We start from the raw sequence: 22,524 nt of genomic DNA on the forward strand, positions 1-22,524 counted from the left end.
TTTAAAAACGTAACGCGTGAGGTGTGTCATCCTGAACATGCCCCGACTGTGGCGCTAGACCACGCCCACTCAAACCCGGAAACAGGAAGCGCTGAAGCCAACTGTTGCCAAACTTGACAAGAGCATCAAATAAGTAATGTCGACAGCGGTTTAATTGAGCTATTAAATCTAAACCATTGGGGTTCGTTGGCATTTTCATTTCCCCCACTTCCAGGACTATAAACATTCGTAAGCTGTTTACATAGTTCGTCATTTCTGTCGTCGTGTCGCTAGCCAGCTAGCAGCTGTCACCGCCGCCCGAGATGGCCGGCGCACGTCCCGCCGTTTAAAATGCCCGCGGGCGGATGGCTCGCTCCTGATCGCGTCTGCGTTCGCGGCACAAGGCGTCCCGCCGCGGATGGAGGCCGGCGAGCCGCGGGCAGCGTCGCCGCGACAGAGCCGCTAGTTCGGGAGGCGGCGGGGCTTTTCATGGCGCCACTGGGACGGTCGCTGTGAAGATTTGTCGCTCTCGCCGTGTGCGACAGGTACGTCACACGCCCTCCCAGCTTGACCTGCGCTGATCTCCGTCTGTTAATTTTATTTTTTGGTTTTTCTGACAGCCTGTGTTGAGGTCAGATGAAATGAATGAGAAGAATGGCGAGCATAGCTTGGTATCAAGAAAAGGTGAATAGTGCAATTATTATGAGACGTTTTCTCTATCAGAAATAAAAGATTTAGCTGTATGTTTGCCCCTTTGGCTAATCTTTTTTTACATGACGCGGTCCTGTTATTTAATAGAGTTATACCGAAATGTCAGTTTTATGTGTGATTTGTGTGTGTTTTAATGGCACAGATTGGTGCGTATGACCAACAAATCTGGGAGAAGTCTCTGGAGCAAGCCGAACTGAAGGTGTGGGAGATCATGTTTGATTTCAGTGGATTAATGTGTATTAAATATGGCACATCTCAGTAATAGACTGAGCATGCAGGCATTACACACCACGTTGGTTTGGTCTCAAACCCGTAGGGCATTCGTAACAAACCAAAGAAGACAGGACACATCAAGCCCGACCTCATTGATGTTGACTTGGTGCGGGGTGAGTGGAAGAATGTGGTCGGATTGTTCTACTGTTTGTGACAGACCTGTTCTCGAGTGGTGACTGCTCTCATGTTACATGCATATATTTTTTCGTGTTAAGGGTCCACATTCAGCAAGGCTAAACCAGAAAGCCCATGGACTTCTCTCACCCGCAAGGGCCTGGTTCGGGTGCTGCTCTTTCCCATCTTCTTCCGTTGGTGGATCCAGTTCACCTCCAGATGCATTTCTGCATGGATCCTCGTGCTGTATTTTCTGCAAGGTCAGTGCTTACATGGACAGTTCTGCCTGAGAACTGGCTTCATATCTATTGGAAGTGGCACATTTTAGACCCCTGCCTCCAGGGTTGAGGTTGTGGGGTTTCACTGTTGCAGTGGCAGCGGCTGTCCTGTATCTGGACGTCCACGTAGCCAGTGCCAGCGAGGTGGTGGGACCCATGTGCCTGATGTTGCTGTTGGGCACGGTGCACTGCCAGATAGTGTCCACGGAGTCCAGCAGGAGCCCAGAGAACAGCCCTGTGCCCAGTCACACTACCAGCCCCAGTCGAAGAAAAAGGTTATTCATCTTTTTTTTTTTTTTTTTAAATGATCTAAATGGATTTTCAATACTAATTGTTCAGAATTTCTGTAAGTTGCATCTCCAGTAACACTTGTTAGACGCTGTTCAAATGCCCCTTACGGTCTTTCATCCTTTCATGCTCGTTTTGGAAACAAAACATGTTGTGTTTTGGGGATAACAGATTTTTCTTTTTTGTGAACTTGACCTTGTGCAGACAGAGGAAGGGCAGGAGCGTGATGAGCGTTGAAGAGAAACGGATCAGCCTGGAGTCGGTGCTGAAGCCCTGGCAGCAGGAGGAGAACCGGAGGGGCAACAGGACCGATAGGAAATGGGTAAACTCCGCTAATCTGATAATCCCACGTAACCGTGCCAGCAGTGCATAAGGGGGCGGCCTTTTACCAGAGCATCAAAGGCTTAGGGTTAAAAAGGCAAAGGGTTAATTGCACCTCAAGCAAAATATCGAAATACTATGATTGTCATCATTTAATATGGCGCATGTACTAAGGTGCAATTTTTTTGCAGTTCATTGTTTATAAATTATCTGTTAGAATGTCATTATATTCAAAGCATTTACTCACAATTTTAATCACACATAACTGTAAAGTAATTACTGTTTTTTTTTTTTTTTTTTTTTTTTTGCCTCACTAGATTGTTGTTTTGTAGCATAATTATTTAACAATTTATTGTAGCCTTTGGCACACCCCCCCCCATTTTCCACTTTAACATGTCAGACTGTCATTTTTCAGTCTGTAAATGGGATATCTGAAGATCTCTCTAGTGAGGATGAGGAAGAGGAAGCCAGGCGCTTTAGCCAGCCTTCCCGGGAGAAGCACAGTACCGCAGCCCCCAGGCCGGTCTCCATTCTCAGGAAGAGGAACCGTAATCCTCCTAAGAGTCCGCCTCCTGCTCAGGTCTGTCCTACTGGAAATCCTTTCTTATATTTGAGGCTCTGCCGGTGACCGTTTTGCCATTTTTCCCTGCTCCGTCTGCACCGGAACCCAGGGTGAGTGCAGAGTGTCCAGTGCAGCAAAGCCCAGGGATGAGGCTCATCTCATTCAGTCAGAGAGCTCGCGACCCGCCTCTGACACAGATGACATGCTGTGGGAGGAGCTTCTGCAAGGCCCGGACTCCGCCTCCAGCGGAAGCACTGACAGCGAGGAGGGCAGTCACGCTCACAGCCAGCCCCTCCTCCAACCCGCTGTGCTCACCAGTGATGATGAGACCTTTCCCCAGGTAGGTAGCTCAAGCCATATACCAACATTACGCTGCCCCACTCTGCATTGTACGGAAGCCTGTGATCAAATCTGTGGCACATCTGTTGGGGTTAAGGAAGCAGACTCGGAAACGAAGTGTTGCGTGGTCAGTCAAGGTTCCACTCAGGTCCCCTCGAGCAAGGTACTGTCCCCACACACTGCTCCCTGGGCAATGGATGGATTCATGGATGCCCACAGCTCACAGTTAAATACAGAGGATCGAAATGCAAGGTTTTGTTGTGAGCAAGATCCGTCAGTGTTCAGTGGAGAGTGGTCCCTCCGTTGTCTTCTGAAGTCAACAATCATCTCTTTCGTGAGCCACTTGTGTGGGTTGTAAACTCCGTCTCCTGCTACCACTAGAGTGAAAGCAACGCCAGCATTCAGAAGTGACCGAAACATCAGCCAGAAAGCATAGGAACTGAGAAGTGGTATGTGGTCACCACCTGCAGGACCACGCCTTTGTTGGGGATGTCTTGCTAATTGCCTACAATTTCCACCTGTTGTCTGTTCCATTTGCACGACAGCATGTGAAATTGATTGTCAATCACTGTTGCTTCCTAAGTGGATTTTGCAAAAGTGTGATTGACTTGGAGTTTCATTGTGTTTAAGTGTTCCTGTTATTTTCAGCAGTGTACAATGACAAAAACAGTCACTTTCATCTGTTTTTGGTTTTAAAGGCTATAGACATATAATATGTGTAGTTACACTGCTTTTGTAACAATTTCTCCTCCTCAGAACCAACTTTCGTGGCTGCAGGCTTGTCACCCCTCTAAAGACCGTGTGAGCGCCATCATATGGGAGCAGGGAGAGTGCAAGAAGGCAGACATGTCTGTGCTGGAGATCAGCGGGATTATCCTCACGCGGGCAAGTTTCACCCGGTCACCCTTTACTAGTCTGCATTAGAATGAAGAACCGTGTAGTAATGCAGCTCTGACATGAATTTACACTGAAAACTGTGCTGTCATTTTTACCACAATCATGTCTCAGTGAGACACTGCAAACGCTGCATCTACAAACTTAAGACACTGTGCCCAGGTTTAATTACACATTTGTGATAAAACAGCAGAACAGTATTACAAGTATATTTACACAGTAGTGAATACAATATACACCAGCAAGAAAAATATATATATATTCTAATTGACACATTGACACATCCTGGTTCATTTGCTGCACATGTGAATTCAGGTGGATGAATATAAAACGTGTCGGGGCGGTAGTGGCTTAGTGAGTTAGACACTCGCCTATGAACCAGAAGGCTACCATTGTGTCCCTGAGCAAGACACTTAACCCTAAATTGCTCCAGGGGGACTATCCCTGTAAATACTGGTTGTAAGTCGCTCTGGATAAGGGCGTCTGATAAATGCTGTAAATGTAAATGTGTCTCTTTGTGTGTGTAGGTGAAAGTTTTGGAGCAGGGCATGGGCTATCTGCTGCTGGGCAGCCTGGTGACTGCCACTCTGGCCCTGTTGCCCTTTGGTTTCCGGCTGGCGCAGCACTTGGAGGTGGAGCAGCTGGGCTCGCTGTCGTTGGCCCAGCTGCTGAACATGTTCCTGGGTCCACCCAGCGCCTCGTCTTACGCCTTCTTCTTCATCAGCGCCGTGGAGCGGGTGTGCCTGACCGGGCTCTTCTTCTTTATGATGTGTGTAGCTGAAAGGACTTATAAACAGGTGAGAGCAGAGCAGGCTTGTAAGGGCAGGCAGTCCGCTTGCAGTTTATTACATTGTACAGAGGGGAAGAAAACACATTAGTGTGTGTCTTGTTTTAGTGCCACTGTCCACAGTGTCCACAAGAAAAGGAGGCATTAAGCTCTTCTGTGACTGGCAGAAACGCTTTAATGTTCCAGTGTAATTTGAACTAGTTCTTCAGTACAAACCAGGTTCTCATGTTTTGGTAGTGGCATCCATAGATGTTCAATATTGACTTTTATTGACTTTCAAGTGACATCAGTTTACTTTGATTTAATCACAGGAACTGCATTGGTCAACATTGCTCCATCAGTTTGACTAGATTATGTAGGATTTACTTTGCCTCAGGTCTTTATTTCTTTGATTAACGTGTGTATGAAATGTTAGCTTCATTTGAATTACAATCGAATTCTTGAAGAAACTGTGCTGCCGTGGCAGTGAGAGGGAAGGAAGTGTTTTTGTAATGACCTGAAATGTGTGTGTCCACAGAGACTGCTCTTTGCCAAATTCTTCAGCCACCTCACATCGGCGCGCAAAGCGAAGAAGTCTGAAATCCCGCACTTCAGACTTAAGAAAGTGCAGAACATAAAGATCTGGCTGTCGCTCCGCTCCTTCCTCAAGGTACCTGAATTCGTGATGCCTGTTGCACAAGTGCATACCTCATAACTTCAAATGTTATGTGTCATAACCTGAAACGTTATGCATCGCAGAGGCGTGGGCCCCAGCGCTCGGTCGACGTCATCGTCTCTTCCATCTTCCTCCTTGCTCTCTCCATCGCGTTCATCTGTTGTGCGCAGGTTAGCCGTCTACAAGAGATGTGTGTCTCTGGCTAATCAGTTATGTAAGGGTATCCTCCCTGCTGTATTTTAACAGCGCTATGCACGGTGCACTCAGGTCACGTTTAGCTCTACTTTGCAGTTTATATGCTTCCTTTCAGTACAATTAGTGTTCATTAATATGATAATATGAATGAATAATTGTCAAGCCTGTTAAAATTAAGGTCCATGCACTAGAGACACAGATGTGTCTTTTTTTAAAAAAAACAATGGTTTGAGCCTTTGTGTTACTACATATGGCATGTCAGTTACATTTCTTTGTATTCATTCCAATGTTTTCATGCTAATAACATTTTGAAAAAGTGCATTGTTTATTGGTGTACAAATCTTTGGTCAGGTGTGTATTACACACACATCCATATATGCATGATGCATAGTGGCATTAAAATACAGTCCCCTCCTCCCATGTTGATTGGAATTTGTCTGTGTGGTATTGGCACAATTATTTGTATCTAGTATCTGGCATGCTTTTTTGTGTGTGTGAATTATTGACTGCTGCTATCCATTTTTCATCTCTTACCATCCTCACTTTGCTCTTGCTGTGTTCCTCCTCAGCTACTCCACAGCCACCACACCTTCCTGCACTCGGAGACCAACTGGGAGTTGCTCATCTGGGGCTCATCACTCGTCATCTTTCTGCTGCGACTGGCCACTCTGGGCGCCGAGACCAATCGCAAGTACAGCAATGCGTCGGTGCTACTCACCGAACAGGCATGGCATCAATAGATAGATCACGTAGAACCATATATTCACTGCATTTGTTATTCTATATATTTTGCATGGATTTGTGTCTTTCTTATTACTAAAAAGTATGTCTTTTTCTCTTATTTCTCTCCTAGATAAATTTGTATCTTAAGATGGAGAAGAAGCCCAACAAAAAAGATGAACTGAGTATAGTGAATAACGTCTTGAAACTGGCAACAAAGCTGATGAAAGTAAGAGCAGGGCTTTTTATCTTCAGACATTTTTTCTGTAGAGACTTTAGGCTGTTGTCTGTTTCTAAAGTGATGAAACTGAAATCAAAGTGCTGGCTGTGCGTGAAATTTCAGGAGCTGGACACTCCATTCAGACTGCTTGGCTTGACTGTGAACCCTCTGATCTACAACATCACGCGGGTGGTCATTCTCTCCGCTGTGTCAGCTGTGGTCAGCGACCTCCTGGGTTTCAATATCAGGGTATGCTGAGGGCACTCAATTAAAATGCAGAAAAGTACAGAAGATCTCCGTAGGCTGGCTTTTTGGAAGGAAAAAACATGAAACCACATTAAAAGTTTGTCTTTCCCGTGTCTGTTTTGCAGCTGTGGAAGATAAAACCATAACCATGCGACCTCTAAACCTCAAGCTGTCTGGACACTGGAGGCTCTGAGGCCTTTGTCATGCTGAGTTTCTGACCATCACGCCTGGCAGCCCCAGGCAAATCTTCTGCAAACGTGCAAACCTACTGACCAAACCTCTGCATCTGCCGGCGCTGGCGGCCGCGAGACCTTTTGCACTCATCAGCTAAACCTTCCCAGTACAAACTGAAGCCAGTGTCCTCCTGCGTATCTAAGACCCTGTGTGGATTTCACCCACAATGCTGAGCTTACTGGGGATTTCTCATTAACAGAGCCTTATGATTCATGACCACTAAGTGCCTTTTTAAATACTGCATAAAGAACATGACAATCATACTAAGTGGGTAATCATTTTGATGTGAATACTGCTGAGAGTGATTACTTGTTGAGAATGATTTTACAGTGTGAAAATCTCATTGCAAATTGGGTGTTTTTTTTTCTCTATATAGGAAACATATTTGCATCTTACTAGGGAGTTCATGTGATTCCAGAACCCTGTTAATGCAGTCAGCACACATGTGTATGCACTTAAAAACACTGAATATTAAAGTCAGAGTGTGAAAGTGTATTTTGATATATTAATATTTGGTATATTTAATCCGTTTGCATCCTTGGCTTTGAAGATTGAGAACTACCTGTTCCAGCCTTGTAAGGACAGGCACAGGAAATGGGTTACAATGATAGAGTGTGTATCAGTATTCAGACCCCCTTAAATTTTTCACTGTTTGGTATATTGCAGCCATTTGGTATAATCATTTACGTTAATTTATTGTGTACACAGCACCCCATATTGACAGAAAAACAGAATTGTTGACATTTTTGCAGCTTTGCACACCCCTGTCTATATAAGACCTTACAGCTCACAGTGCATGTTGGAGCAAATGAGAATCATGAGTTCAAAAGAACTGCCTGAAGAGCTCAGAGACAGAATTGTGGCAAGGCACAGATCTGGCCAAGGTTACAAAAACGTTCTGCCGCGCTAAAGGTTGCTAAGCGCACAGTGGCCTCCATGATCCTTAAATGGAAGACGTTTGGATGACCAAAACCCTTCATAGAGGTAAAGAAGAACCAAACTTGGAGAAAGCTCTAGAAAGTCAACCATCACTGTAGCCCTCCACCAGTCGGGGCCTTATGGCAGGTTGGGTGGGAAATAAGATTCTCGGGTCTAATGAGACCAAGATAGAACTTTTTGACCTTAATTCTAAGTGGTATGTGTGGAGAAAATCAGACACTGCTCATCATGTATCCGATACAGTCCAAAGAGTGAAGCATGGTGGTGGCAGTATCATGCTGTGTGGGATTTCTGCAGCTGCAGGGACAGGATGACTGGTTGCAATCAAGGAAAAGATGAATGCGGCCAAGTACAGGGATATCCTGGACAAAAACCATCTCCAGAGTGCTCAGGACCTCAGGCTGGGCCAAAGGTTTACCTTCCAACAAGACAATGACACTAAGCACACAGCTAAAATAATGAAGGAGTGACTTCACAACTCTGACTGTTCTTGAATGGCCAGAGCCCTGATTTAAACCCGATTGAGCATCTTTGGAGAGATATAAAAATGGCTGTCCAGCAACATTTACCATCCAACCTGCCAGAACTGGAGAGGATCCCCAAATCCAGGTGTGAGAAACCTGTTGCATCTTTCACAAAAAGGCTCATGGCTGTATTAGATCAAAAAGACACTTCTACTACATTTACATTTACATTTACGGCATTTGGCAGACGCCCTTATCCAGAGCGACTTACAACGTGCTTTTAAATACTGAGCAAAGGGTCTGAATACTTAGGACCATGTGATATTCCAGTTTTTCTTTGTTAATAAATCTGGTAAAATTCTGTGTTTTTCTGTCAATATGGGGTGCTGTGTGTACATTTAGGGGAAAATGAACTTTTATTTAAGCAAGTGGCTGCAATATAACAAAGAATGAAATGTAATGCAGTCTGAATACTTTCCTTACCCACTTTACATCATTTAACTGGTACATTATCAGTGCACTGGTATCGGAGGTAAGCAGAAGGAATGCATATCTTAATTTCTTCTCTATTCCAAATTTAAATTATAATAAAAAAACATTCTTCAGATACACACATCATGATTGCATCACAGTGAAATATTCTGCAATATACTGGGTATTTGCTGAATTTGTGATATTTTCCCCATAGTATGTGTGTAATGAATTATCAACTGTAGCATTTCAGCTGATTACAATCTGGGTAATTTAATGAATTTGTGTGATTTCTTTCTGAATTTAAAATAAAAAATAATGCAATATTAATTTTGATTCAGAATAAAAATGTGCATTTCTGCAACGCACATTGAAATATTTCGATGTCATATTTATTATGTCATATCGCGACCTCGTTAGTCATGAATATGACATGTCATACGGTTATATTTGACATTAAATAATGATTTTTTACGGTAATAAAAAATGGTAAAGGCGGTCTTTGTACTAGCGAACTTACGGTAAGAACCCTGTGACGTAGCGACACACCTTCAGTGTTCATGGGCTTGGAAGGTCACCAAGCCCGTCGCCGGCGGGATCAGACGCGCCGGACCGGGTCGGCGGATCCCGGTACCGGTAAGGCTTGCGCGTTCACGAGCCCGACCGAATTCGGTCGCCGCGTCCGCTCTCCGCTTCTGCGGGTTCCGCGTGGATTTCGCTTTAAGACGCGCTTTTGCCTTTACGTGTCACCGCGGAGATTTCCTGGAGTGACACGCGTTGGGCACGTAAAGGCAGGACGCGGTGCGTGCGTCTCCTTCCCGGGACTAGTGACGTAGGCGGCGGCTTTCGTTTTCAGGCCTGTTCGTGGAAGCAGGAGGATGGTGCATCGACGTCAGCATGTAGCATGCAGCATGATTGCTTGTCCCTCGGAGATCGTTTTTATGCGTGACGTCATAATATGGTCTTGAACGCATCACCAGGAAACCTTGATGAACCTGTGTCTATGTTATGTAGACATGCAACATGTGTGTTATCATTTTTTTTTTTTTTTACACCTTTCAGTTCGGCCTGAAGTCATGTTTCCAGAGTCAGAGTGACCCTGCAAAGACTTCATCATGTCTGCATGCCTTCAGCGGGAGCCGGGCTCAGCCACAGCCGCTGCGATGGAAGCCAAGAAGGCTGAGCCCCGGGCCAAAGAGAAGAAATGCTGTGAGTCTGCCTCACTGTTTAAGAATGAACTTTTCATAACAAAGAAAACCTCAGTGAAGACTAAATGAAGTGCAAGGGTATTTTAAATCGAATTTTCTGCAGAAAGGAGGCAGAATGAATGCGTCCTCAATCTCGTGCATCGTGCACATCACCTGGCCACGCCTCATTACAGAATGCAAATCATATTGGTTTGACACTCTAGGCGTTAATCTCAGATTGCAAGGCAGACACTTTTTTCAGGGCAGTGGTGGCTTAGCGGTTAAGGAAGCGGCCCTGTAACCAGAAGGTTGCCGGTTCGAATCCCGATTCGCAAAGCACAGTCCCCACACACTGCCTGTCATGGCTGCCCACTGTTCACCACGGTTAATGGTTAAAAGCATTTTGGTGTGTGCACCGAAACACTCTGCTACAGTGTTTCACAATCACTTCACTTTCACTTCACTTTAATTTTTCATTATTATTATCAAATGATCTCAGTTTGCTGCTTGCTTCAATTCTCCAGCATGGGCATCCCACATGACCAACTCCCCCACAGTCATTGTAATGATCGGCTTGCCAGCAAGGGGGAAGACGTACATGTCAAAGAAGCTGACGCGGTACCTAAACTGGATAGGAGTGCCCACCAAAGGTAATTCCTGTGACGCGGGCTGATTTAAAGGGATTTTAAAAATCATTTAAAGGGATTTTAAAAATCATTTTAATCAAGCCATGCGATGTGAGCCACGCTTGGGCATTGCAGTGTTGTAATTTTTGCATTCATGTTACAGTGTTTAACCTGGGTGTGTACAGAAGAGAAGCAGTCAAGTCGTACAAGTCTTATGACTTCTTCAGGCACGACAATGAAGAAGCAATGAAAATACGGAAGTAAGCGAGCTGTACTTTTTGGCTGGAAGCTTTTATTTGTTCCATGAACCTTTGTAAGTGTGGACAGGTGATTTGGGATTAAAATGGGTACTAGAAATACTAGAAGAAGGGAAACAGAAAATGAAGGCAGTTTTCTGTAGACAGAAGTAACAATTTCTATTGTTAAAAAAATTTTAAATGTTCAAATTTATACTTTCTTCTAATGGGTATTAAAAAACATAGATATTGCAATGTTTTACGTGGTGATATTGTACTGATACAGGGACACCAAATATCAATTTCAACGTATACAAATTAAGTCCACCGGGTGGTGCTGTCGAGTGTTGGGAGACTACAACCTCCACTCCTTTAGATGGCGCTGTACATCTGGGTACTTTGAATTACTGCCTGGCGTATCAGGCAGAGTGAAGTCGCAAAACATGACAAATCGATCAGAGCATCTTGTATATCAGCTCTGTTTTTGCATTTCCAGTGAACTGTAGAATATCGCAATATGTGCAGTGACACAATATGTCGTGGTATAATCAAATCGTGACCCATGTATCGTGATGCATATTGTATCATTTTACATTTACAGCATTTATCAGACGCCCTTATTCAGAGCGACTTACATTCAGTAGTTACAGGGACAGTCCCCCTGGAGACACTCAGGGTTAAGTGTCTTGCTCAGGGACACAATGGTAGTAAGTGGGATTTGAACCTGGGTCTTCTGGTTCATAGGCGAGTGTGTTACCCCCACTAGGCTACTACCACCCCTATCAGGAGATCCTTGCCAACACGCACACCTACTTTCTTCAGTTACAGAGATACCATGATGGTATTAAATATTGCAGAATCTGCAGTGTAATATCAAAGGCAACATATTGGAATACAGCAGGATTCTCAGTTATTCCTACTCAGAGTTAATAACCTGTTATCCAACGTCATCTTTTTTTTTTTTTTTTTGGGATGCAGGAAAAAGGAAGGGTGGTAGTAGCCTAGTGGGTAACACACTCGCCTATGAACCAGAAGACCCAGGTTCAAATCCCACTTACTACCATTGTGTCCCTGAGCAAGACACTTAAGTTGCTTCAGGGGGGACTGTCCTTGTAACTTCTGATTATAAGTCGCTCTGGATAAGGGCATCTGGTAAAAGCTGCAAATGTAAATGAAGAAATCAAAGTCTCCAGAAGTCAGATGGCCTGCAGCTTATTGGAATCACCTACTTTCTTTCTCCTGTTTGCTTTGATTTAACACCCTGGCCGCTACTCATGTATCCAGACACACTTGTTACGTGGCCATGGCGCCAAGGCGCACAACACGTTCCGTTCGCGTTCCTGCCATCTGCAGCGACTTCTCCAACAGATGTCCCGGCCGAGTCCCGCTCGGCGCCGCCGAACGGCCAAAGTGCTTGAAGGAATCCAAACGACTAATTGAAGCTGAAAGCAGGACCCCGTGTTGACATGCCTCGTTCAAACAGGGCTCCACGCTTGCCTGCTAACCCGGCAAATAATTTCCAGCCCTCACTGACCTCAATACGCTGATGGCCGCACCGTTTTTACCCACCTGGCCTCATCGGGGTTGCTGACCAAGCTGAGAATGCCGGTGTCGCCTCCTCCTTTCTCCTTTGGCCATTTGGGGTCGCCGCAGCGGATCAACCGACCTGGCTGTCCGCACAATTGAAATTGGAAAAGTTTTATAATGGCCGCCCTTCCCCATTTATCCGGGCTTGGGACGTGTCACCTTTAAAACCAAGAAAAAAAGACAGCAGCCTGATGAAATGATGTCTAGTTTTGTCATGTTATTATTAATGCTGCACATAAAGGAACACGTGTTTCATTATGTCTGTTTCCCTTCCACAGACAGTGCGCCTTGGTGGCACTTCAGGACGTTAAGGCGTACCTGAATGAGGAAGGTGGACAGATTGCGGTAATTTCTGGTTTTTATTTTTCTTGTGCAGACTTTCATTCGTTAGGCTTTTACTAAATGGAGTTTTATTTATATGGAGTATAGAGTGACATTTTCGGTATTTTATCTTATTTTACATCTTATTTTTGTACCCGACTGTCTGTCGCTGGAACAAGGAAAGTCACTTGTTAGTCATGAAGCCAGTCTTCTTCTGAAAAGCCCTGATATCGGGACGCACGTGCGTGTCCCGGCAGTGCTGTAGAAGTGCCGCTGGCCTTGCCGGGCCTTCTGCCTAGTGACCTTTTGCTCTTGGATGGTGTGCCGAGTTCATTCTGTTGAGGGATTTAACTGTGACGGGCTTGCAGCAGTCAAACTTATGAAGTTCATATCGGTGGACTCCTGTCTCGTCCAGGTTTTTGATGCAACCAATACGACAAGAGAGAGGAGAGACCTCATACTCTGCTTCGTGAAAGAAAATGCATACAAGGTACCACATGCCGTGCGCTGGTGTCTCATGTAAAGAGAGATCCTTCAAAAGCCGATCGCATCTGATCAATCCTCTTCCCCGCAGGTGTTTTTTGTGGAGTCTGTGTGTGACGACCCGGAAGTTATTGCTGAAAATATTCTGGTATTATGTGACTGCAATGCAGAGTTAAAAATTGTTACAGAATCTGGAGGAGTTTGTGAGTCATGTGGTTTTTCTTTTTACTTTTTCCTCACGCAGGAGGTAAAGGTTTCGAGTCCAGATTACCCAGAAGCACACAGAGAAAGGGTAATGGATGACTTCCTGAAGCGTATTGAATGTTATAAAGTAACATACCAGCCTTTGGATCCTGATGGTTATGACAAGTGAGTCTGTTGCCCACCCCAACTTCTAAACCAGATGATATGCACGTTCCAACTTTTCCAAATGGAGTCTTGAATTAAATCTGGCCTTTAAATTGATTCAGGTAATTAATCGGTGGCCCTGTCCACACATGAATGTTTTTCTCTAAAACGGGAAAATTTCTATCCGATCTGGCCTTACAACCACATGGAGACGGCCTTTTAGGGGACCCATGTTCTGAAACGGGTTCCAGAGTGAATTTTTCTTCTCTGTGTGTCCATGTGAACAGAAAAGTGGCATTTTGTGTAAAAATGCTGACATATTAGCCCAACCTCCAATATTACATATGACCCCAGTAGCGTTACAACAATGGTGGGTAACTGTCGCAGTTGTGCTGCAGAAGCTCACGAAGCAACTACAAGAAATCCTCGCTATGGTGCATATTTCTATGTGTGTTTCTGTAGAGACTTGTCCTTCATCAAGGTGATGAACGTTGGCCGGCAGTTCTTGGTGAACCGCATCCAAGACTATATCCAGAGCAAAATTGTGTACTACCTTATGAACATACACGTGCACTCGCATTCCATCTACCTGTGTCGACATGGGGAGTCTGACCACAACATACAGGGCCGGATTGGGGGCGATTCTGAACTGTCCTCCAGGGGTAAACAGGTATGTTTGTGCAATTTCTCAACTTTTCTGATTTTAACAATTAGAACAACATGGAATGAGTGCATTAATTGAGCAGTAATTATTAGTAGAACTTGTCTCAGTGCCGTTTTGAAACTCCTCCAGTTCGCTCATGCTCTGCGGGATTTCATCGAGGAGCACAAACTGTCAGACCTGAAGGTGTGGACCAGTCAGCTCAGGAGGGCCATTCAGACCGCAGAGGAGCTTGGTGTGCCATATGAACAGTGGAAGATCCTCAATGAGATTGATGCTGTGAGAACATTAATGGAATTTGCATTATGATTTTATTTTTTTTCTGCATTTATTTAAATGCATAAATTTTGTGTTTGAATGCTTATTAATTAGGGGGTTTGTGAGGAGATGACCTATGAAATGATCCAGAACACATTTCCCGAAGAGTTTGCACTAAGAGACCAGGACAAGTATCACTATCGTTACCCCGGGGGTGAGGTACTGTATTCCAATTTCCATATATAGCTTTAATTTACTTTGCAGACACTTTTATCCAAAGCGACTTACAAGAGGCAAATATAGCTTTCAACAAAAGCACAGTAAATGTCATTTTATTGTCTGTGGACCTGAAACACCTCTTCAGAATGTGTGGTTATCTGTAAATGCCGTGTTCCATGCTGGATATTAACACATTTCTCAAAACTCTCAAAAATGTGGCTCATTCATAGAGCACCACTGTTTCAGCAAACAACCCATGTACATCAGCATTACATGCATGTATGTGTATTATTTTATTGCATATGTAATACATTTTGCAATAGATATAGCAATTAATTGTGTTGGCTGCTATTTCCTCGCTCATGTTAATGATCACCTCATGAAGGTGCTTACGATGGTGCCAGCTATTTAAAAAAATGTCTGTTACTAGTCATGTGTGGAAATGTGTGGTATTGTCCCATGAGGAAATCTGACGTTACTGTGGCAACTCTTATGTAGTCTTATCAGGATCTGGTGCAGAGATTGGAGCCGGTCATCATGGAGCTGGAGCGACAAGGCAACGTATTGGTGATCTGCCACCAGGCTGTTATGCGCTGTCTTCTCGCCTACTTTTTGGATAAAAGTGCAGGTAGATGGTTTACTGCAGTTAGTGGCCGGTACTGAATCTCATTTGGCCACACCCCTTCCATGCCCATTATTAAAAGGAAATAAATGTGCTGCAGACTAGTCAATAACTGCCATTTGTGGTGGCACTGTTGAATTAGCTGCTGTATAATTAAATATCATTTTTTATTTTAATAAACCAGATGACCTGCCCTACTTGAAATGTCCCCTCCACACTGTCCTCAAGCTCACACCAGTTGCTTACGGTAAGATCTGTGACTCATTGGCCAAAGTTTGTTGCCTTCCCCCATGCCTGACAGTGGTTTATGCTTTCGCCGTATTCTTACTTTAATGTTTCATCACCTTGGCCAGGATGCAAAGTGGAAATGTTTTACCTGAATGTGGAGGCTGTGAACACTCACCGTGACCGCCCTCTCGTAAGTAAGACCTTCAGCATGCAGCCGGTTTTAGTATGGCATGTTAGCACAGCTTGCAAGGGATACATAGACCTGCGGCCCGTTGCATTTGTGACTTTTGGGCGATGATATCCATGAATGGGCAGAAGTGGCTGCATTGTACTGAGCATAATTACTTCCTCCTCACATGTTATCCTCAAAGGCATGTCCATAACCCCATCACTGCCATCACAATTTAATTTGCCCTGAAGAACCTGAAATGTTTTTTACATAACTCAGCTAATGTTTTGTTTTTTTCTAAACCCACACATATTTGAGTATTATAAGACTACAATAGTTCTACATATTCTTAAACAATATGTCACAATATGACATGAGTTTCTTGTAAAGATTAATAATGACATATTATATGACAAAACCTCACAATCGCTTTCGATGTTGGTTCTTGTTGGTTTTTAATGGGACCCCAGAGTGTGTTGCTTTGGTTGGAGTGACCCCAGTCTAGACTGTTATGTCTTTAGTGAGTGATTATGCATCAGTGAGTGATTATTTGATGTTGGTCAGAAGAGGCGTCTGATCCGACCTCTTCCTTTAACACTGCTGGTCTCTCTCGTCTCCAATCAGGGTAAAGTCCGGAGAGACCCTGCCCCCATGCTCCTCCGACGGAATAGTTACACTCCTCTTTCCAGTCACGACCAGGTCAAGCGGCCCAGGCTCTACAGTGCAGGCAATCGCCCTTGGCTGCCGCTCGCCCCAGCCCCTTCAGCCCTGGAGTTCTCAGAGGCGCCAGAGGGGCTGATGCTGCTTCAGCAAAGCCAAGTTAGTGTCGGAGGTCACCGTGGCTCTTCCTACTAACCCAGATTTAATACCTGACACTCCTACACATCTGTGTCCACGTACCTCCACGTACCGGCTCTCTGAGAAATCCCTGTTTCCGTGTGGAGTGAACTGATGTCGATGGCATGGCATGAGATTGTCCTCAGTTGGACTGCCACCCCCACCCCATTATAATATATGTTCTCCTGTCCTTAACACCTGCTTCACCTGTTCCTCATGTCCTCAGCTCCTTGTCTCGCCTGCCTCAAGCTTGATTTTGTACTTCATTTACCATCCAATTCATTTACATTTAGGTTGATGGATTTGTTCATTCATTGCACATGTATACAGTAGTTTTCAAGTGTGTGGACCCTCCTACAAGGTAAAGCCAGGAACACTGATACACTCTGTGTGGATATTAAACTTATTCCTTGTCATATAATACAAAAGGGGCATATTTCCAAAACGAACTCTATACATTCCTTTTCTAACATAAAGAAAGGACATTATTTGGCAAATGCTAACTGCTGTGCAGCCCATTGCTGTGTGTAATGGTGCTGAACTGCTCACTTTTAAAGTGCTTGATGCCTCATTGAAACTGTTCCTTTGCTTGGCTTTGGTCACTGTTGTGCTTTAGCTATTGTTTCCATCTCTATCTCTCTCTTTCTCTCCCCTCCTTTTTTCCTTCACAGCATCAGTTAGGGAGTAGCTGTCTGTGAGTATTCAGAGCCTTATATTTCTAATGAGTCCTTTTCTTTGTTCTCTTCCCCTTTCCTTTTCATTCAGTATAAATCATCTGGTCACAGTGGGCCTATTTCAGCAGACCATTTACAAGGCCATGTCTGTGCCGTACTACACTGTAGTATGCTTGAAATCTGGAGTGCTGTGGATGTCTCTGTCAATTCACATTGTTGTTTCGGAAGCCATTAATTATTTCCGTTGTTGTTTTTTGTCTGTTAATTTATTGTGAATGTAAAGTAGAATTTGTTTTTGTTGAATTGGTTGATTTATGAAACAAATTGCATCTATGTGGATTTAGTAGGCATCCATGGAACTCCACAGAAATGGTTTCTTTTCACCCGTAACCTGTAACATACATTTTGGATGCAATTTGAGAATGTTTGTTTGTTTCTTTTATTTCATAATTTCTTTTTCAAGTCGTTATTCAGTATAAAAAGCCTTACCAGTAAAATACAATGGTATTATTTTTATTAGTTTGGTCCTCTGTAGTAAAAAATGTTGTTGAGTGCTGTACGATGTGATAATGTTGTTTCCGTCTTACTTTAAAGGAGTCTCTGTGTGAAGGAGTCAACCCAGACATCGCAGAAGATGCTAGTGGCTGTGTCCGCTTCTAAATAAGCAGTCTCATGCACTTTCTGATCCTCACATTGGAACATCTCACTGTTCTCCTCTCACTGCATGTCTAAGCTCTGCAACAATGAAAGAATTAGCAACAAAAAAAAAGAATTAAAAGCATTTGCATGTGTCCTTTTAAAAATATGAACCATTTAAGTAATTAGTCATGTGTTATTTGCAGTAATGCCTTACAGAGGGGCTCAATATAATGAGCTTGGCCTGGGCAGGATGACTACTGTTGTACATGAGGATAAAAAGGGTGAATTAAATGTTCTATGAATGTTGCGTCACTGGAGCACCTTGGCATGTGATGATTTTATATTGGTTGAAGGTCATTTATTGCTTTATCTTATCATGTACAGAGAGTCTGTTTTATATTTTCTGTTTTGACTGCACACATGGAGCCATTTTTTTGTCTGGTCCCGTATCCACTGTATCCACTTCCACTGTATGTGGACATTTATTAGAAGAAAGCCACAACCGCTGTCATTACTGGACTTAGGTTTTAGGCCATGAATGCACACACTGTATACAGTGTTGGGTTTGTACCTTTCCACCACCTAGTGATTGGGAGCGTAACAGCTCAAGACCTCATGAATGCTGACGGTGTTGCCATAAAATCTTTTTCATATTTAGATTTTTATACGTTGTCCGCTTTGTATGCTCTGTATTAATGTATTTCAATTTTGACGTGTGGCATTCTTTTTTTAGCGCTAAAATGTATGGTAAAGCAAAGCAGAAGAGTCTATGAGAGCTGTTGTTTGAAACTTTTGGTAAAGGCTGAAGAACAGTAAATAAGGATTTTTGATATGAGAGCAAAAGCTATATTAGATATTCAGATGTATATTTATATAATCCAGTCTATATTGAGACAGCAAACCTGCAAACTGTATATATTTGGTGTACATGAATGACTAGAATTTCGAGTTGCAATTTTGCCTACTCGATGTAATCTCCAGTAGGCTGTGATTTTGTCTGCAATGTGTTTTGTTAAAAGACACATGTCATGTAACTATACAGAAAAATAAAAAATGTCTGTATAATATACAGATGCTTGTCTCAGAGCAAACACTTCTATTAAGAGTAAACTAGATTTACATGATTTGATTTGATGCACCGATTGGCTTCTCGTCAAGAGAGAAAATTTTGATTTTCCTTTGCATTTTCCAACTGTGTTCTACATAGGACAGTAATATATCAGTAAATGTGATTAATGTTAGCATTAAAATATTAATGGCGTACAATGTCATGCACTTTTTTCATGAAATTGGAAAGTGCTGTTTTTCCAAATAATTAGAATTAAAACAGAATAAAACTTTATACGTACGTTTGGTTTTATTTACTAGAATGCGTAGTAAATACTAGGTTAATAAAAGTGTATCATCTAGAATTATAATAAATGGGGCCATAAACACACACGTGACACTGCGGTAGGTCGACAATGTTGCTTTAAACGACGTCGCCTACGTCAACGTGCGTGCTACGTCACTGGCCTGCGCGCTTTGGTGACGTGGCACGCATGAGGCCAGTAAGTAAAGTAATTGTTGTCAGTGAGGAGCGGAGTGGTAAGTCTTCACGTTGAGCCGGGTTTTTTTTTGCGTGAAAGGCGGTCGGTGTTTGTGAGAGAGTGTTCTTCACACGCTGTGTTTAAAAAAAAAAAAAAAAAAAACTCTGACCGACTGGCAGCAGTGTTAGCTAGTTGGCTAGCTTCGAGAATTAACTTAATTAGCCAAACGGCCTCCAGTTTTTTTTTTTTAAATTGAGCATTCGTTGGGCTCGGTTAGTGATTATTTGAAAATCTCCTTTTTATTACTTGCGTGAATAGGAATTGTGCTGCAGTAGCCATTAGCTTGCTAGCTATACGGCTGGATGTAGCTTCTGAAGCTTTCTAGGCTCCCCCCCACCCCCTCTATTGTGCTTTTACAATGCAAGCTAGCACGGTCTCCGAACGAATCCAGCCAGCATTCAGGATCTAGAGCCCTCGCAGTCGTGTTTTCACTTGCCAGTTGGAGTTGCTAACCTTACGGCGTGCAAACGCACCAGCCTCACTGTTCATTAGAAAGAGAGTTCGCGGTTCCTGAACATAATCTGGAAATCGGTAACCTTGAGAATTCCTCTACCACGCATACGAGTGTCGTTTTCCAGTGCACCTTTTGAGAAATTGTGTGTGTTTGTACGTTTGTGTAGATCTGCGAGGAGATCAGGATGCTGCGTCTGCGCTGCAAGGCAAAAAACGGGACTCACCTGATGCAGGGCCTTACACACCAATCTTGCGTTCAGGAGCTGAAGGACAAGGTGGAGGAGCTGACGGGCATACCCTGTGACGTTCAGAAGATCATGGTGGGATATCCGCCGTCCAGCTTGGACCTCCGCAACGGAGATGCTCATCTCAAGGACTACCCTATCAAATCAGGTGTGTCAGGAATAGGCAAATGGAATCGAGAAAATGATGTGCTCATAATTCAAATGAATTTCTCACCGGCTCCACTGAATGACGTGCAGTCCCCAGATATTCACCGAGCCTTCGTCAATTATCAATAAATTTAAGTTTCTATGTATCTGGGGCTTTAGAACACTCGCATGACACCCTGCCCACATGCCACCACTGCCCACAAGGCAGTTCGAATCCCGATCTGCCAGGGTGCCACAGAGCAAAGCACCGTCCCCACACACTGCTCCCCGGGTGTCTGTCATGGCTGCCCACTACTCGCTAAGGGTGATGGGTTAAATGCAGAGGACACATTTCACTGTGTGCACCGTGTGTATCACAATGACAATCACCTCTCTTTTTTTTTTTTTTTTTTTTTTTGATGACTATTTGAACTGAAAATTGCTCCATGAGACGTGTTGCCACTGACTTTCACTTTTCTTCCTGCTTCCCTACCTTAAGAAAGGCTTGTTGAAAGCAAAATAAGCAGAAATGACGGATGGCTCACAGAGACAAAAGCAATCACTTTCACTGTAAAGATCGTTAGAAGTTTGGGTTTTGTTTGACAGTCTTGCGTTTTACAGGAGACACGCTCATTGTTGAAGAAGAGAAGAACAAGCCAAAGCCTCAGACTGAAGCACCCGTGACTAAGGCAGCCCGTGTGGATTTGGAGCCTGTGCTGCAGAGGCGCGTGGTTCCTGCAGATAACTCCTGCCTGTTCACTAGCATCTATTACGTGGTGGAGGGAGGCGTGTACGACCTGTCCTGCTCCCCGGAGATGCGAGGGCTCATCGCTCACATCGTAGCCAGCGATCCTACGTCGTACTCTGAGGCAGTGCTGGGCAAGACCAATGAGGAGTACTGCGCCTGGATCAAACGCGATGACACGTGGGGAGGCGCCATTGAGGTGTCCATTCTGTCCAAGTTCTACCAGTGTGAGATCTGCGTCGTGGACACTCAGACTGTTCGTGTGGATCGTTTTGGCGAGGACGCGGGCTACAACAAACGAGTACTGCTCATTTACGATGGAATACACTACGACCCGCTGCAGAGGGCGGTTCCCGGATCGGACGCTCCGCCCCAGACTGTGTTCTCCGCCACGGACGACGTGATCCTCGCCGAGGCTCTAGAGCTGGCCGATGAGGCACGCAGGAAGCGGCAATTCACGGACGTCAACCGCTTCGCTCTGCGCTGCATGGTGTGCCAGACCGGCCTGGTGGGACAGAAGGAAGCACGTGAACATGCCAAGGAGACAGGCCACACCAACTTTGGGGAGGTGTAATTAATGCACCTCCTCTCCTTACCCTCACAGCCACTTGTACTTGTATACACACACACACACACACACACACACACACACACAGTGTCATATTTATCGATTTGCCCAACCTCCCACAGCTGCCTGTCTCTGTTTGTGTAATCCTCTACCTCATGTTCTTGAGTGACAATGAGAGTCACCCTCGCGTTACACTCTCATCCGATTCAGTATTATTAGACTTCTGGACATGCCACTCCCTCAGTGGAAGACGTTGCGTGCACTCGTTGTGTCCAGTCATCTCAGTATACAGTTGAGTGTCTTGGTTCAGCCTTGTTGCTCAGCAGACAGTATGCTTCAGTGTAAACCGAAACACATTCTTGCACAAAACACACAGCCACATAAAATGGCTTTTTATAATCTAGCGGTGGCACTGCAAAAGAAGCACTCGAGGGTTAGTTTTATCAACTCATTTCTACATACGTTGATGGCACTATATGTAATGTGAAAGTCACTTATTGTGTTTACTTGAACAGTAGTGAAGATCTTTTGGGTACTGTGCTGCACTCTTCATGCTTTGAGGTGGCAGCTTTTTTTTTTTTTTTTTTGGAACTACAATAGAACGGTCTCCCCAGTGGCTGAGGGTACCAGTGGTGCTACAGGTTCAAATGAAACACTGAACGCTGCATAATGATAAATTACTGTTTGGTTCTGCTGTGGCTATTACAATACTAATATGGAAGTGTTGAAAGGGGTATGGAGAAGGAAGATGCATTTGGTGATTTTTAACTTTTTAAGTAGGATTTTTTTTTGACCGGGTTTCGGTTTGACTCAGATGAAAGAAGTAGTCCAAGTTATGCATTAATAGATTGGTAGAATGTACTGTAATGCCCTTGCCTGTGGAAATGTACACTCTGAATACATTTGCAGTCTGTTACTGTCCACAAAATTGTGTTGCTTTGTGCCTATAATGTTGTCCATTATGTACATGAAATTTGAATGTGTTCTAAGAGGAAAGCTATCATTCAGCTATT

General features: G+C 44.0%; 3 protein-coding genes across 8 annotated transcripts; all 3 read left to right on the forward strand.

Annotated features, from left to right (window-relative positions):
* The first annotated feature begins 44 nt into the window (after window positions 1-44).
* Window positions 45-7,325, forward strand: phtf1 (putative homeodomain transcription factor 1). 4 transcript variants are annotated; one of them, XM_028998765.1, is made up of 17 exons: window positions 56-524; window positions 600-663; window positions 833-889; window positions 1,007-1,076; window positions 1,179-1,337; window positions 1,450-1,630; window positions 1,848-1,965; window positions 2,380-2,544; window positions 2,636-2,866; window positions 3,622-3,750; window positions 4,287-4,556; window positions 5,064-5,195; window positions 5,285-5,371; window positions 5,966-6,121; window positions 6,250-6,345; window positions 6,460-6,585; window positions 6,708-7,325. In XM_028998765.1, exons 2-17 carry the CDS (start codon window positions 625-627, stop codon window positions 6,726-6,728), a joined length of 2,037 nt encoding a protein of 678 aa, XP_028854598.1. In that variant the 5' UTR covers window positions 56-524; window positions 600-624; the 3' UTR covers window positions 6,729-7,325. The 4 variants fall into 4 exon arrangements, 3 of the variants coding, with proteins under 3 accessions (XP_028854601.1, XP_028854599.1, XP_028854598.1); XR_003751446.1 differs by lacking the exon at window positions 6,708-7,325 and having other exon boundaries at window positions 46-524; window positions 5,966-6,087; window positions 6,460-6,499; XM_028998766.1 differs by lacking the exon at window positions 5,285-5,371 and having other exon boundaries at window positions 55-524.
* Window positions 7,326-9,218: 1,893 nt separating this feature from the next.
* Window positions 9,219-19,125, forward strand: pfkfb2b (6-phosphofructo-2-kinase/fructose-2,6-biphosphatase 2b). 2 transcript variants are annotated; one of them, XM_028998769.1, is made up of 17 exons: window positions 9,219-9,326; window positions 9,753-9,899; window positions 10,402-10,527; window positions 10,667-10,763; window positions 12,605-12,671; window positions 13,063-13,137; window positions 13,222-13,278; window positions 13,375-13,499; window positions 13,941-14,148; window positions 14,272-14,418; window positions 14,512-14,616; window positions 15,115-15,244; window positions 15,423-15,485; window positions 15,592-15,656; window positions 16,260-16,454; window positions 17,144-17,166; window positions 17,741-19,125. In XM_028998769.1, exons 2-17 carry the CDS (start codon window positions 9,806-9,808, stop codon window positions 17,808-17,810), a joined length of 1,647 nt encoding a protein of 548 aa, XP_028854602.1. In that variant the 5' UTR covers window positions 9,219-9,326; window positions 9,753-9,805; the 3' UTR covers window positions 17,811-19,125. The 2 variants fall into 2 exon arrangements, with proteins under 2 accessions (XP_028854602.1, XP_028854603.1); XM_028998770.1 differs by lacking the exon at window positions 17,144-17,166.
* Window positions 19,126-19,211: 86 nt separating this feature from the next.
* On the forward strand, window positions 19,212-22,430 carry yod1 (YOD1 deubiquitinase). Of its 2 annotated transcripts, none has more exons than XM_028998774.1 (3): window positions 19,212-19,372; window positions 19,995-20,220; window positions 20,820-22,430. In XM_028998774.1, exons 2-3 carry the CDS (start codon window positions 20,013-20,015, stop codon window positions 21,515-21,517), a joined length of 906 nt encoding a protein of 301 aa, XP_028854607.1. In that variant the 5' UTR covers window positions 19,212-19,372; window positions 19,995-20,012; the 3' UTR covers window positions 21,518-22,430. The 2 variants fall into 2 exon arrangements, with proteins under 2 accessions (XP_028854607.1, XP_028854609.1); XM_028998776.1 differs by lacking the exon at window positions 19,212-19,372 and adding an exon at window positions 19,450-19,905.
* Window positions 22,431-22,524: the final 94 nt, after the last annotated feature.

This window comes from Denticeps clupeoides, chromosome 12 (genome assembly GCF_900700375.1).
Source record: "Denticeps clupeoides chromosome 12, fDenClu1.1, whole genome shotgun sequence".
NCBI lineage: Eukaryota > Metazoa > Chordata > Actinopteri > Clupeiformes > Denticipitidae > Denticeps > Denticeps clupeoides.